At 38.7% G+C, this 16,584-nt stretch overlaps 2 protein-coding genes across 2 annotated transcripts; both read right to left on the bottom strand.

Moving 5' to 3' along the window:
* Positions 1-516: 516 nt before the first annotated feature.
* Positions 517-13,457, bottom strand: LOC111575598 (5-hydroxytryptamine receptor 3A). The gene is made up of 19 exons (XM_035953086.2): positions 13,350-13,457; positions 13,184-13,238; positions 12,733-12,896; positions 11,945-11,989; positions 11,728-11,834; positions 10,719-10,888; positions 10,114-10,280; positions 9,634-9,844; positions 8,581-8,766; positions 8,248-8,417; positions 6,621-6,684; positions 4,797-4,960; positions 4,602-4,646; positions 4,138-4,244; positions 3,458-3,627; positions 3,163-3,332; positions 2,130-2,340; positions 1,485-1,694; positions 517-1,351 (listed from the first exon to the last, which is right to left on the bottom strand). The coding sequence occupies exons 1-19, from the start codon at positions 13,374-13,376 to the stop codon at positions 1,059-1,061; spliced, it is 2,736 nt and encodes a 911-aa protein (XP_035808979.2). The 5' UTR covers positions 13,377-13,457; the 3' UTR covers positions 517-1,058.
* A 579-nt stretch (positions 13,458-14,036) lies between these two features.
* On the bottom strand, positions 14,037-16,172 carry LOC129350976 (receptor-transporting protein 3-like). The gene is made up of 2 exons (XM_055019422.1): positions 15,888-16,172; positions 14,037-14,703 (listed from the first exon to the last, which is right to left on the bottom strand). Exons 1-2 carry the CDS (start codon positions 16,034-16,036, stop codon positions 14,373-14,375), a joined length of 480 nt encoding a protein of 159 aa, XP_054875397.1. The 5' UTR covers positions 16,037-16,172; the 3' UTR covers positions 14,037-14,372.
* Positions 16,173-16,584: the final 412 nt, after the last annotated feature.

Genomic DNA, 16,584 nt, shown 5'->3' with positions numbered 1-16,584 from the left:
TGTAGATTTAAACTTTCCTGGACAAACATTGTAAACACACACATGCATGCATGCACACACACACACACACACACACACACACACACACACACACACACACACACACACACACACACACACACACACACACACACACACACATACACACACGCACACGCACACACAAAGCTGCAGAAATTGTTAGAAAACTTTAATGATGGTTGAAACATTTGAATGACACATACAAATATTTATATATATATATGCATATATATATATATATATACATATATATATATGCTTTAAAACACCAGTTGTCCATGATCCATGGTGTTCTGCTATTTGTAGGCTGTTTGATATATTCTATAATATATGTTAAATAAGCTTGCTGCTTTCATAATTGAAATTACTGGGTGGATGTAATGATTTAAAGAGGTATATGTGTGTGGCATCATTAAAATTCTAATATCAGCCAAAAGACTTAAATATAACATTCAAGAAGAGGGAGAAACCAAAACAATCAGCTGTGCAAATGAATCAGTTTGTGTAGTTTTATTATATCATTTTGTAAATTAACTCATTTTACTCCAAAGGTCACTTACAGAAGTCAAGTGAACAAAACCAATGAAACGCTTTTGGTTCCAACTGCAGGTTCTGGAGGTTCTCAAGTCCCTCTTAGTCTCCAATGAGTGTATAGGAGGCTGTCATTCATCTATGAGTATTTCTAATTTCTAACAATATCTTCACTTAAGATGCAGCTGGAAAACATAGCCTAAATCTATGGAGGTTTGTAAGATGGATTTTTATCTTCAACTCAGATTTAAGCTGCTTTTTGGGAAGTGGTTCCCCAGATCTAAGTTGCTAATTTTGATCAAAAAGAAGAACTTGCAAGAGATTTTTAGGATCTTTGGGATATTGGTTTTAGTGCCCTACATAAAACTTCAAACATGATAATTTTAAATAAAAGAAAATACATAACACAGCAAAGCATTCAATGAAGAGTGAAAGGAGATCATTTAGTGGAGAAATGTGATGTAATATATTATTTTAAACGCAAAATGAATGATAAAGGAGACATATCAGGGGTTGTTGTAGAATATCACCCAGATGATGATGATGGTCATGAAGCTGACTGTTACGAAGAGGATGTAGAGGATAAACAGCAGGCGGTCTATGATGAAACCCACCTGGATCCACTCCTCTGAGCTCTGGCTGCCATTCAGCTGCTGCTCCACCTGGAGGCGGATGGCCTGGAGGTCGTTGCTCAGGTTCTCCAGCTCCTGCAGGGCCTCGTCCTCACTCAGCGGCCCCTTCTCCTCTGGACCCTCGCTGTCCTCTGCCACCGGAGAGGCAAATTTCATTTCTAAAATCTCTGCAATAAGAACCCGATAAAAGAGGAGATTGTACATCTGGCTGTTTAAACTGACTTGTGTAAAATCAGTTCATTCATGATGCTCATGTTTGGTTTGCCTGTGTAAAATCCCACCCTCGGTCTGGTATCCTACCTAGTACAGCGGGATTTTGGAACACAGTGTCCTTTTTAACTCTCGGCTTTGGAGGAAGGCAAACTAATTTTCCCAGGATCTGAAGAACAAGCACTCTGATCCAGCGGGGAACTGGAGAGTAGTGAGCAGAGCCACAAATGAGGTTGGTGATGAGGATGGTCTCCAGTAGACTGGCCACCATCAGACCCAGGCAGAGAGACAGGAACACATCTGGGATAATAATATATAATGGTTTTTAAAACCTTTGTGTACAGAACTGCTTCAGCGACAGATACACATGAATCCAGGCTGCAGAACACAGGAATTAAAAGTGTAAATCAGCATGAACCAAACTTTTCTGTCCACTTGATGGCAGTAGAAACAAGCTGTAAACAACACTGACTTGCGGTATTTGACTGTTTGAGTTGCTTAGCAGAATGTGCCAGGAGACAGAACAAATTAGCCTCCATTTCTGTCTTTGCAATGATTTCATATCCATAATAACTGTTACATATGAAGCAACCTTTTTTTCATTGTCTTCTTTCATTTATGGGGCTTCATTTTGTCTAGATTTCAAACTGGATTTCTGATAACTGTGTGTCAGAACAAGCAACCCAACTGTACTGGGTGAAACAAATACCGACAATAAAGGTATTGTAAACTGACTTAGGAGAGGGATAGTCTCTCCAGTGATGGGCAGCAGGTTGTTCATGATGATCAGGAAGACGGTGTAGCCCAGGATGAGGGTCATCTTGAACAAGGACCGGTCAACATTTTTGGGAGGCAACATGAAGCTGAAGAGGTCCACAGTGATGAGGAAGCAGCTGGGGATCAGGAGGTTCACCACATACAGGGTGGCCCGACGCCTCACCGACACCTGCACGGATAACAGATACGGTTTGTACATTTTACAGATTTCTCTGGTGTTCTCACACACACACATGACCATTAAAACAGTGTTGAAACACTTTTCTGCACTAAAGTCACAACATTTCTCCATTTTTTCTTTGTCTGATACTGTCTGACACTTTGCTATCATCTATTGTGCTGCTTTAAGTCATTTTGTTGTGTTCAGATTCCTTGAGAGATATTCTTTAAGGCAAGACCAGATTTAACAACTGCAAAACTGTAAATACCAGAAGTACATCAGTACACAATTAAAAGGGGATGTGACTTTGAACACAGCATGTAAAGCTGTATCATGTTTTGTGGGATAATGGTTGTACAGCCAGTGTATGTTCTGTAACTCAGGGACGGGAGTTGACAATTAATCCAATGCTATACACTCTATATATAATGCATCAGTTTTATGTGTTCTATGTTAATTGCATGGTCCCTGATCAAATAAATGAATAAATAAAATAAAATAAACTATAATACAAGAAGCAAAAGTTGAATTGTAGCTATTCTGTGAAGCACATCATTTCCATGCTCTGTGTAAAAATGATGCTGAACTTGCAATTGCATTTAGAAGTTAACAATCTTAAATGCAATTAGTGAAGTCGGTACACCTTGTCATGAACTTCTTGCAGTAATCAGTCTCTGACTCTAACTATAGAGGTAAATATGTGCTAATGTAGACTAAACTCAAATGTCTGTAGCTTCCTCTGTATCTCCCTTTCAGTGTCTCTGTTAAAGTAATAAATAAAATGCCTCAGTATCAACCTTTAAATGGTTTCAGCCGGCTGTAATTTCTTACAAAAAATCGAAGCTCCACGTAATGTCCGGAATTGTCAATGACAGATGATGGTTCGAGTTTCTTCGCTGTCATCCCAATTAATTCCCATTCACCCATAGTTGTCATGACCTCTCTGGAGTATTGAAATATTTCCTCTGCAGATGTATGAATGTCAAGCTGTATAGCCTCTCCTGAAAGGAAGACAGTCAAAGTTTTTTGCTTTGTCAGATGAATCTCGTCATATGATTTAAATAAAATGATGACGTTACATGAAAGAATACGTCTCTCATTTCGTCACGGACAAGGTCTTACTTACGACCGTGTAAGTAGGAGTTGAAGCTTAAAGAGCAGTTCTGAATGTCAAATGGAAACAAGTAGATGTCGAGTCTGCAGGAGCTCACGACTCGGACGGGCTGTGCATCAAGCACTACGCCGTCAGAATACAGGTAGCTGTACGGGACGAATGGAGCTGAGTTCTTCTCCATGCTGCAGGGTGATAAAATACATAAAATACAGTAAATACACCTGATTATGTGCCTAATTTGCATGTAAAATATCAATATGTTCCAAAAAATACTGTTATCAAGTTAAGCAGCATCAGCACTCTGCAATGTAGTCCATGGAAAATGTGTGCAGAGGTTCTCAAAGTGACAAATAAGCCTCATCTTATTTCCTTCTGGTGGCTGAACATTATGGGAGGCGCATAAAAAGGGTTTCATTTTTCATCTAAGTAGGAAACACCTGAGTTTCTTGTAGCTTTGCACTTTCCTCTACATGTACCTTCTCTGTCTTTGGCTTTGCTGCCTCAGATCTTTTAAATCAATTCCCAAGATCAGATTTCAAGATCTTATTATCTCGCAATGCAATAATTTTATCATAAGAGAAAAATAAATTAGATGTCAATCCGTTAACTTGGTAGTGTGCTCTGATGCTGTGTCTCCACTCAGGTCAGTGTGTGTGAAGGCTGCACTACTCTACAGCAAAAACAAGACTTACAATTCATTGATGACCACATCTGGGACCCAGAGCAGTTTTCGTGGGACTGTAATCCACTGCGCACCACACTCCTCTGGATCCCATGTTGCAAATTCATTTTTCCAATGCTGCAACACAAATCATAACAACATGTATGCAACTGACAAGAAGCTGGTTACATTTTGAAAGCTTTTTTTTTTTTTTGACAAAACTCACTTCCTGTTTCCTGAATACCTGCCTCTGTGTCTGAATTTCAGTCTTTAACTCACTGTTTCACGACAAGAAACATCTGATATCCTATTTAGCCACTGATGGATTACTCTGATTTAGTTTTTTAGTTGCTGGATACAGTAAAATCTTCTCACCTGGTTACACTGTGATTTAAACTGACAACTTCTTTGTCTTATTCTGAAGCCTGGATAGGGATGAACCATTCTATTATTGCTAGTTAACTGTAAAAAAAAAAAAAAAAAAAAAGTACTTACTAAAGTTTGCCAGATGAATGTTGTCAAGAGTTGGGCCTTCTCATCCTGTTAAAGAACCAACGATTAATTGGTTTTATGCGTTCCTTCTTTGCATGTACCTTCTTTGCTACAACATTGTGTTGACAATATTAAAACTCAAAAAGACAAACAAGGCTTAATGCTGAATTGGTTTCGGGTTAATGTAATGTCTCTTACCACTCCCAAAATACCAAACATGATGAAGTCAATGGTGACGTTGGTGGCTGTCGATGAATTCATGACAGGTCGAATTGGCCTCAGCTTGAAGACTGGTTGAAGAGCCACCAATAGTGAAGGTGTATCAGGCTGAGAGCAGGGCAGCATGACAGAATTACATTGAGCTGTAGAGGGAAGAAAAAATGTCATGCTATTTGTAAAATTTATCACTGGCTGCAGCAGCAAATGATATTACGATCAAAACTTTTCTAAAACTTCAGTAATCTGTAAGTATGCATCTGAACCAACGTCAGAGAAGCAAACTGTGTTATTGGGGGAGTTAGCATGCTTTCATCTGCCAGTGTATAGTGCAGTTCTTTTCAATCCTCAAAAAGACCCAAACTTGGGGTAAACTGAGGATATCAATATTGTACACAAAAAATACACTTTAGTGAACAAATGCGTTTAGTAATTAAATCATACCAAACTACAGCTTTGTTGTGATGAAAACTAAATGTGGCATCTGCCTCCATGACCCAGGAAAGATACACCTGGGGGTAAACTAACTTTACAATTCAAATAGAACAAATAAAGTTGTTGCTTATCCAAACATCAACTATATTCTCAAATTTTGATGTTGCTTTGACTCAAACTGGATGTTAGATTTCAAACACAGAAATTGTTTTAGATTTTTCTATCAATGGTCTTGATTATTGGCATTCATTTTACAACTGAAGGGCTTTGGACAAAAGTTTTACCTTTACTTTATTATCATTGATACTTAATATTCATGATATTTAATATTCAAAGCCTAGAGTAGTAAAGAATTTAAGCTAGGAAGTGCTACAACAAGCTATCATAGCTTAATATAAAGTCAGCTAGTTAGCCCTTCCAGCCTTTTTTTTTTTTTTGAAAGGTGCTGTACAAATAAAGTTATTATAATAGAGACAGATAATAGTCAGTTTTCTTCCTGCTGGTAAGGCATTATGTTTTTGCATTAGATGATACAGTGCAAAATGAATCATAAGTCTAACATTAGAAAAGCTGGCTTGAAAATCATTGACATCAAATGCGGGACGTCTTTCTTCAAAAGTCCTACTCAGACATTTTTCCATATCACAGACAAGATTTTAAATATTTTTTGTTCAAACGGAAGGATAATCCTCCACACAACTCTTATTTAAACAGTATAGAAAAGTTAGCATGCGCATATTCTTATGAAAAACCACAGAGGCTTATTTAATTCTGTCAAAAAATGACATAATCTGACATCGAAACCATGTCGTGTTCTTTCCTCTGACCAGCAAAATAAGTAATTTTACCTCGGTTTGCCCCATTGTGCTTCCTCTTTTAAGGCAGATAATTGCTCACAATATTAAAGTAAAAACTTCTGAATATTACAGCACTTTGGGGGTGAAACTAACAGAACTGCAGGCTGGAGAGAGTGACATTTACACAGCTCTTAAAGTGGCTGCCATACAGTGCCTGCATACATTTTTCCCTCTGAATGAATGGTGAAAAATGAGCTTGAGAAGTTGGACTTTGCAATCAAGAGTTTGAACAGTGAGGATAAGTACACGTTTACAGATAAAATGCATCATCAAGTTCAGTAGGTAGCTGATTTTCTCTTGATTACACATAGTGACCCTGGTTTGCTACACAATTACGATGTCTCAGTAAAAACCTTCAAATCAGAGCAGAGAGAAAATCAATCCATGAAAATCAGTAACAAGTAGGAGATTTATGTAAATACCATAGTCTCCTAATAAATATTGTATTAGCACACTGTGAATATTTCTTCTCACTATAAATATTGTATCACTATATTACGGGAGCTGTACTTACCATGCATGAGCAGAGAGACGAAGATGAATAGAACCTTAGAAGGCTTGACTTTCAGCGGGCAGCACTAAAAACATTAACATTGGGTCAAAAGTGGTTGTTAGTTTGAGTGGAGCGCTGCTGCTGAGGACTGTCCTGTAAAGATTTCTTCAGCTTAAGTGGAACTAAGAGTTTTTTGTTGTTTTTTTTTGAAAAACTTTCTGATCCAGCTCATTTACGGAGGCTCCAATGAAATCATGACAGAGCTCATCACCATCATTAGCCAGAAGTGAGGAGACATTTGGATGTTTCATGGTGGAAAAGCACTGTGCTGTGCAACATAGGATGGTTTGAAAGACGTGAATGTGAATGTGTGAATATGATCATGAACAGCCTTAACTGTAGATAAATGATGTATACGCGGAGTCAACTGGGCAGTCAGTGACTGAAGCTCCTGCCAACAATGAACTGTTTTTCATAGTCACTTACACTATCTCCTCTTGATATTTAAACAAAGAAATCTAAATCAACCAGGCATGCTCAGCACAATAACACGTTACTGTCTATTTGTACCAATGCCTGCATCTGTTGGGTTTCTCCGCTCATTTATTCAGATTTTTTTCCCTTAGTTTGTCACTCATCTGTGGAAGCATGTCTTTAAAAGTCCACATACTTCTGACCATGTAGTGTACCATTTCTTTTTAAAAACGTTGCCCAGTGTGTGACAACACAAACGTTTGTTCTTGTCTTTTGTTTTTATTTGTGATGTTAGATTTTTTAGGTTAATTCTACAATAGAATAAGGACCTATAATAATTATATTGCAAATAGGATTACATGTTTACCTTGGCGAACACATTTGCTAAGTGTCATTAAGGAAATACTCAGGTAAACATACAGATATTTTTTCTAATGACATGCTGAGTTGTTTAATATCACATCATTATTTTTTATATATATCTACTTATCTATATCTACATAGTCTATATAGATAAAATTATGGGCACTATTCAGTGCTAGATTTTGTGTCGGAGAACCACTGATAAGCAATATTTACTTTTTGTTTTTGTTGTTACTATTATTTTATTTTTAAATACGTTAGTTTAGGTTAATTTAGCATATCTTAGCATTTTCTGCAGAAATTAAGCTTCTGTTAATGTCACAAGTGAAACCTGATGTTAACTCAAATAAATGAAAAGAAAAATAATTAAAACATAGTTATTTGTTTGAAATAAATGTCAATCAAAAACTGAATGATATTTTCCAAGTAATTTTATTTTGTGTACAACGGCCTCCTCCATTTTATAATTGCACAGTATGACACAAAAAGCTTAAAACTACATCTATTTAATGGTGCAATTTAAATCATTCATTGTTCCAAACAGCAGTACAATGATTGTATGGTATATGTATTGCATAAATATTTTGGCTCCAGGAATGCCGTTTTTCAAATCAGCTACAACAATTACAACTTATTAGTCACAATCCAACAAACATTTGAGTGACTTGCTAAATAAATGGAGCCCTTTAGTAAAGAAAGCAGTTGTTTACTGATTGTATGATTTCACCCAGATAATGATGATGGTAATGAAGCTGACTGTTATGAAGAGGATGTAGAGGCCAAACAGCAGGCGGTCTATGATGAAACCCACCTGGATCCACTCCTCTGAGCTCGGACGGCCGTTCAGCTGCTGCTCCACCTGGAGACGGATGGCCTGGAGGTCTTTGCTCAGGTTCCTCAGCTGCTGCACGGCCTTGTTCTCCGCTCCTGGAGGCTTCTCATCAGCTTTGCCCTTTGCCACCACAGTGCCGGTCTTCAGGTCTATTTATCAATTAAGAAACAAGAAAGAAAAAATATTTCTGTTTAATTCACCTTTTTAGTGAGACTCCTTGCCTCATTTTTGCAGTGTGACTTTTGAATACAAGCTAAAGAATCACATCAATACATCTCTTCTATTGTCTCTCTATATACATAAACCACATACCTGAATCTTTTGCTTTCTTAGTCTTTTGTGGCAGACAAACAAGGGCTCCCAGAAACTGCAGAACAAGCACTCTGACCCAGTGAGGGACGGGAGCGAAGTCGGCAGAACCACACAGCAGATTGGTGATGAGGATGGTCTCTAGTAGACTGGCCACCATCAGAGCCAGGCAGAGGGAGAAGAACACATCTGGCAGAGGGACAGAAAGAGAGATGAGAGACCCAGAACCAGTAAAGATTTGCAGGGTCAGAAAATCATTTTCTGCATGCTGGAACTCTGTTGTATGTTCTGGTCAAGCCATACTGGACATCTTCTTTTCCTTTCATCATTTCCCTTCAGGGGTCACCACAGCGAATCCTCTGCTTCCATCTAACCCTGTCCTCTGCATCCTCTTCCCTCACACCAACTGACTTCATGTCCTCTTTCACTACATCCATACACCTCCTCTTTGGTCTTCCTCTAGGCCTCCTGCCTGGCATTTCAAAACTCAACATCCTTCTACTGATGTATTCACTATCCCTCCTCTGTACATGTCCAAACCATCTTAGTCTGGTCCTGATCCTATCCATCCTGGTCACTCTCAAAGAGAACCACAACATCTTGATCTCTGCTACCTCCAGCTCCACCTTCTGTCTTTTCTTCAGTGCGACTGTCTCTAAACCATACAACATCACTGGTCTCACCACCGTTTTGTGCACCTTTCCTTTCATTCCTGTTGATACTCTTTTATCACCCATCACATCTGGCACTTTTGAAGCCCTACTGGACATGCATTTGTAAAATGAATGAAATTCTCAAGATTTCAGCCAGTTTTAATTCTATATCACTTCACCACTTTGCCAATTTTAATTTCTCTATTGATGTTCCTTACATGTTTGAACTATCCCCTTTGCTGTTGGTGCACTACAAATGTCCCTGCTGTGGGAATAATGAAGGTTTATCTTATCTTATAGTCTAAACTTTTATGCGCTTTTGGAAGCTACTATCAGAGACACTTGTATTGGAAGATGTTTCACTAAACCACTACAGAAAACGGCTGTTGAGGGTGACACTGACTTATGAGAGGGATGGCGTTTCCAGTGGCAGGCAGCAGGTCGTTCATGATGAGCAGAAAGACGGTGTAGCCCAGGATGAGGGTCATCTTGAAGGAGGATCGGTCGACGTTCTGTGGAGGCAGCAGGAAGCTGAAGAGGTCCACGGTGATGAGGAAGCAGCTGGGGATCAGGAGGTTCACCACATACAGGGTGGCCCGACGCCTCACTTTGATCTGTACAATGAATAAGACAGACTAAACTGAGCCAGGTATACCGTGGAATACTGTTGTCGTGATTCTGCCTATGTAACTGTACTATCAGGTTTTAAATTAAACAGATATTTTGGGTTTGTTGGACTGAAAAATGAACCAAAAAATGTACAGCATAGACAGTTGCTTGCTTTCAACCCGAGTATATAGTCTAATAATCTGAGCCCGAAGAGCAACTAACTGCTTTACTACTTTACTACTACTTTATTTAGTGCATTTCACAATCAACTTACATGAAATGCGAGCTTGTCGGTATAAATCCCATTTTCAATTTCTTCGCTGTGGATTTTGTTGGAGGTGATTTCCATCAGCTGCCATTCCCCCATGGTGGTGATCACGTCTTTGGACCTCTGTGTGATTTGGTCTGCCGGTCTCCCAAGTAAAATCTTTATGTCCTTTGCTGGAGAGAGAAACAAAAGCAGAGAAGAAACTGTTGAGTTAAATTTAAAAGAGACATAATCAGAGATTCAGGACTTTTTCATCATTAGTCTGATTTAAACACAGAAAAACAATGTAGAAGAACACACAAAGTACAGGTCTAGCAGGTTTCAGTAAATCTGAAATGACTCATAATAGATCACAGCATTCCTATTGAAGGTATGGGTTTCTGCACCGCCACGCAGCTTTAAATGTATACAAGGTTATTAAGTAATAAAAACAAACACCATTTCAAAAGTGGGGGCTGTATATGCAAGATAAGGCTCACATAGGCGTCTCCAAAATAGAAAATACTATCAGAATTGATTCATGTTACTTGCTGCCTGCATGTAGAGCAAAGATTACCTCCCTCCATGGTATCTTTTGAGAAAGGAAATGAGAAGTGGCTCAAGTGCCTTACCATAGTGGATGTAGGAGTTGAAGGTCAGAGTGCAGTTTTGTATGTCGAAGGGGAAGGTGTAGATGTCGAGGTTACAGGAGCTGATGATCTTGACAGGTTGAGCATCGCGCACCACACCGTCACTGTACAGGTACACGTAGGGGACAGGTGGTGCTGTGTTTTCATCCATACTGCAAGAGCAGAACAAGCAGATCGTTATGTGTGACATGTCTCCACAATGACAAGCATGGCAACTTTAAAAATCAATAATGTTGAAACGTCTGACCGTCTATGTTAAAAGTACTGTTTGAATTTCAGAGTTCAGATGTGCAACTTCAAAACAGGGTAGGAGGTATTTACAATTGCAGATAATATTGACGATAATACTGGAAGAATGGCACATAATTGGCAATCAGTGATCATGTAGATTACTTCACATATATGGTCTCTTATAGAGCTCAAATATTAGTTTAGGACAACAGATCACACCCATAATTTTTACTTTTAGAATTTGTTTCAGTCAACACATTTCATGAAAAGAAGATAAGGAAATATAAATAGTAAATAATGATAATAAATTCACTGTCCTATCAAGTTTTCTAAGTGCATCCAAAGCATGATAAAGCTGTATTGGTGCTCTATTTACATTAGACATTAAATTTGCAATATGCACTAATGTTTGAATGTTAGTTAAAAACTACAGTACCCAGCTATTTTTGGAAATTATCAGCTTAACAAAACTGAAATATTTAATTGACAATTTTTCAAATTTTTCCACTTTCAGTAGAAACTATTGTACGTGGAGTTGAATGCCACAGCATAGGGAAGTTGGACAGTACTGAGAGACATTGCTGATTTAGTTTTTTTTTTTGATGGGGTTTGTTGGCGATAAAGGAAATGTAGACAAACTTTACTCTTATCTTTTCACTAAGATGTTTTGTAACAGTGTTTCCAGTGGACTCTATCGCACTTACAATGTGTGCAGTGTATGGTTTAAGAGACATAAATGTCCAGGAAAGATGAAACTCACAATTCATTAATTACAATATCTGGAACCCAGAATTTTTTTCTGGGAAGAGAAATCTTGCTGACACCACACTGGACTGGGTCCCAAACAGCAAACTCATTCTTCCACCACTGAAAGAGAAAAAGTGGTGTCAGTGCACAGAGCAGGTACAAGAAAACTGACTCACAATTATCCTTTCAACACTGACACAGAATGGATATTGGGTGATTGCACTACTTACGTAATTTAGCCAAATGTAAGTCTTCAAAAGTTGAGCCTTTTCATCCTGGAAGACAAGAAGAGCAACTTTATTACATGACAAATACAAGAAAAGCCCTCAGAAGTCCACCAAGACTGCTCAGTCGTTGAATGATTTCCAACAGGTGAAATCTTTAAAAAATTTGTGGTCTGCAGCGGTCGATTTGTAGTAGGATCATAATCATGTGATCGTGCCGCTATCTTGCAATGATACAGAAATATTTAACAAATCCGTAGATCCAGACTACAAGCTGCATCACTGCCAAAATCTAATCACTTGGTCCTTGTGTCATTTCTGACCTTCCCTGAAAATTTCATCCAAATCCAGACAGACAGACAAACAGACAAACCAACGTCGATCATCATATAACTCTGATACATTCCTTGGCGGAGTAATAATAACACTGGTTTCCTTTGTTTTCTTTGAAAACCACATTGTTCCTAAATAAAAAGTCCATGTTTAGTGCAGTGGGTGAGTGGGTAAAATCACACTGTATTGCCTCTATTTAAATCAGCTAAAAATATCACAGTTCAAATATATCTAAATATTTAAACTTTACTTTCATCACTTTTTCTGAATGTTAGTATACATTTTTAAATGTATATTTTCAATGAATCTAACTGCCAAATTTGCAGATTTTTTTAACAATATTTTTATTTCATCATTTTTTGCAGTTTGGTATATTTTGTTTAAAATTTGCATTTAGTTTTAGAGAGAAATGACACAAAATACTAAACGCTCCAGTCTGCGCAGTACTCATCAGAACATACCACTCCGAGTATCCCGTACAGGGTGAAGAACGTGAAGACGTTGGTGCAGGTTGAAGTGTTCAGGACGGGCCGGATGGAGCTCAGGTTGAAGACTGGACCCAGAGCCTGCAGCAGGGAGGCCTGGTTGGGCTCAGAGCAGTTCACCAGGTTGCTGCTGCACAGAGCTGAGGACAGGATTAATCCATTCATGTGCACATGCTTCTCTTTTGATGTGATTTTCATTAAAATTAATCAGACAATATGGTTCGAAAATACTTTCTGGAGACGGTCCTAAGCTTTCTTTCACAGCAATCGAGGGGATTTAGATGAACTTCTTTCCAATTAAATGCACAAACCTTATCCCAGCATTTGTCTGCCAATGATGCACATACAATATTCAGTAGACACATTCTTTGATGCTGCCCTGCAGGACAAACTCATATCCTCATATTGTTCTTACCCAACATCTTACCTGGCATGAAAATAATGAGCACAACCAAGGTGGGCTTGACTGACAGATGGATGCACTAGAATTAAAATAAAATTAAGAGTTACAGAAAGAAATTTCTATACCTCATGCTGCATTCAGTCACAGGAATAACATTTGATCACATCTGTACTGGCAGAAGATACATTACCTTGAGTGTAGAATCCTCTGATGCCATGATGTTGAATCTGAAGCTCCCGAGGAAACTGTTTCTTCAGTATCAGCGAGCCACTGAGGATCGCAAAATATTCACAGTTTTAAAAACATTGCTTCAGCTGTACGAGCAGAACAGTCAGCATGCCTGCTACTTACCTGCCAAACTCACTCTTGCAAATTCAGCCTCCGTGGGCCAGATATACAGAATGCCACTCAGTGAGGCGTGATGTGGACAAATCCCTGGCAAATGATGTGGGGAAAGCCAAACTCCCTGCAGGGCAGCTGCTTTCCCTGTAGGTGTTTTCATACAAACCGAGCGTAACCCACAGTTAATGTGATGCACCTCAGTGTGTGACTTACAGACGCTGAGGACTGACCACAGCTGCGTCAGTGTCACACCTGCTGGTCTCAGGCAAATGAACAGTGGATGCCGTCTGAGATATAGGTGTCCTCTGGTTTCAGCTCAAACCACCTGTCAGCCAAATTTTTTTTTCAGCTTACATAACATTTCCATTGAAATTAATGGAAAAACCTATGGACATTACATACATTTCCAAAATTCTTACCTGCATGTGTTCAAATTTTATATTTCAGTATATTATATGGATCTGCTTAACTTAGTGACTTGTGTAGGACTTTATGCTCTCACTCAGTATCATATTTACACACAAAAGAAGGCAAATTAAATTTGAATGTAATTTATTGGCAATCATTTTATATCCACATAAATGACAAATATGACCAGTTCATACCTTGTACAGCCTTTTTGTATTTGTAGATGTACATTCTTGTTTTTAAGCAAGCTTTTAAAAATTTTAAATGTAAGCCTACAGGAAAAATAAACAGAAAAACTCCAGCTATTATTTAACTGTGTCAGAAAAACAAATAAAATCTGAAGGGAAAGTCTTGATTCCATCTATATGTATATATATCTCAGGCAAACAATATAATCAAAACCCTTATTTCTGCATTAATATTCTAATATATCAATAGAAGGCAAACAAAAAGCATTACAAGTTCAGCTCCTTGTACAGATGCCAAGAATACAGCCCTCACAATGTGCGGGCTCATGGGGACTTTCGACATTGAGTCTTCTGGGAGGCCTGTTCCTTTCACCAAGGTCTTCATTGTAGCACTTTATTCTGATTTTTTCCATCAGATTCTCCATGAGAATGACTATGTTTTCAGGGGTGACACTGGGCTTCTCCATGGGGGCATCGCTGCAGTTCTTGCAGTTCTGACGCATGCACCTCACCTTCACGGTGCCCTGCGTACCTCTCAGACACATGTGGAAGACCACCATCACCCGGTTGGAGGGCCAGCTTCTTCTACACTTGCTGCATTGGAACCTTGAAAATGACAGAGAGCACATTTAGAAACTATGAAGGATAATCTAAAGAGATCAGATTTTATCATAGTATAACTCTGATGTGAATTTACATGTATGTTTAAAAAAAAAAAAAATGAATTGGCCCTTTCACAAGATGACAACCAAACAAGTTGGACGAGAAACTCCAGATTCCAGAGTGTCGACTAATAAAGTGGCTGTTTAATGTGTTGTGGTGAAGGTTGCTGCTGCCATTACTGTGGTGTAGGTGTGGAACTCAGTGCATTTACACTGACAGGGAATGCAGAGAGAAATGTTTGGGCTAATGAGCTACCTATGAGCCTCTGGCAGATGGAGTCAAAAAGTTCTCGGGCATAACTCCCATTTTGAACCCTAAGTGTGTTCTCTAATGTATCATTATCCACAAAAATTCAGATGTTTGTCTCATTTCGTTGCAAGGAAAGTCAGTCAGGCAATTCTTGTTAAATGGACGGACATTTGAGCTTTTGTGGAGAGTGATATAAGACTATATTCTCGAGTTAGGCCACGTAATAGCAGTAAAGCCCCTTGTTTCTGTGTTGGGCCGAGAACTTTTTGAAGTACCCTCATACTCAAAAATGCGTCTGAGACATGAGGATTTTATTGCAGATTTACTATAAATTTACAGAGTTATACAGGATTTCCAAAATGAATTTCTTGATAAATATGGCCAAACAGTCCGTTTCCTGTACCTACATTACAGTGACACAGTGAAGTGCCGCCACAGTAATCGAGACTCTGTCTGCCTAAAACCCGGGTTTGTCTATCCATCTTTGATTCAGTTGTGCCCTCAAATAGCAGATGAAAACACATTTATAGTAAATACGCTTATATGTCGGTCAGCTGTGCAAAATAACTGACTATCAGGCTAAATAATGTTGGAATAATATAAGATGGAAGCCACTTCCTGGTTACATAATAACACTACAGTTCTTTCTCTGACAGTTGAAACCTCATGAATCTTTTTTTTCAGTTTTGGACATGAAATTAACCATCATGCATCATTAACATTAACAACAGGAGCCCAGACCCCACAGCGGGACAGTATGAAAAGATATTTTGCCAACAGCAGTAAATGTTCATTAATTATCTATATTATTGTTACCTCTATACCATTCTGTATATACAAACTAGCTGCAGCAATGAACACCAGTCCGGTATACTGACCTTGCACTTGTGTTCCTGATGTACTGCTTCCAGCCCAGGTTTGGTTGGTTTGGAACAATATTTTCATCAAATTCCAATTTCCAAGAGTGTCCTTCTTTAAGATTCTTTGCTCTATGCTGAAATTCAAGAACCCACTCTGGTGCTGCCATGGTTTCCAGTGCCTGTGGTGCTGGTGGATGAAGAAGAAACACAACTGCACAGCTGATCCACAAACAGCTTGTCAGAATGACTCATCCAGCTCAGTCTGAGACATCTTCTGGCTCATGCTCTGCCAGCAGATGATGGGAGGAAAACGAAACTTATAAGGGTAAACATGCTTTCCTTGAGTTTCAAGTTTATGGGGAAGAAGACTTCAAGAGAAATGAAACTAAAACTTTGAAGTGCTGATTGAAACACTGACATCTGCTGGTATTATGCTGCCACACAGTCCTCCCTTAAAACTGAAGTTTTTCTGCACACTGTTTGGTGTTTAGCGAACACAATTGTAGTTTTGCTCATCAGGCACACACTCAACACAGGGCTAATTTGCATTACTTATTATTACATCTCTTTCTTTAGTGAACTAACAGAAGGACCTAAAGATAGCAGCTCACTGACACTTCCCATCCAATATGACGGAGATGGAGAGGATCAGCCTGTCAGCGACAATGTCATAAAATACCCAAATCAAGGTGTGGCAAGCTAGCAGAGATTTACC

Source organism: Amphiprion ocellaris, chromosome 2 (genome assembly GCF_022539595.1).
Source record: "Amphiprion ocellaris isolate individual 3 ecotype Okinawa chromosome 2, ASM2253959v1, whole genome shotgun sequence".
Taxonomy (NCBI): Eukaryota; Metazoa; Chordata; class Actinopteri; family Pomacentridae; genus Amphiprion; species Amphiprion ocellaris.
This window is presented reverse-complemented; position numbering and strand designations above follow the sequence as displayed.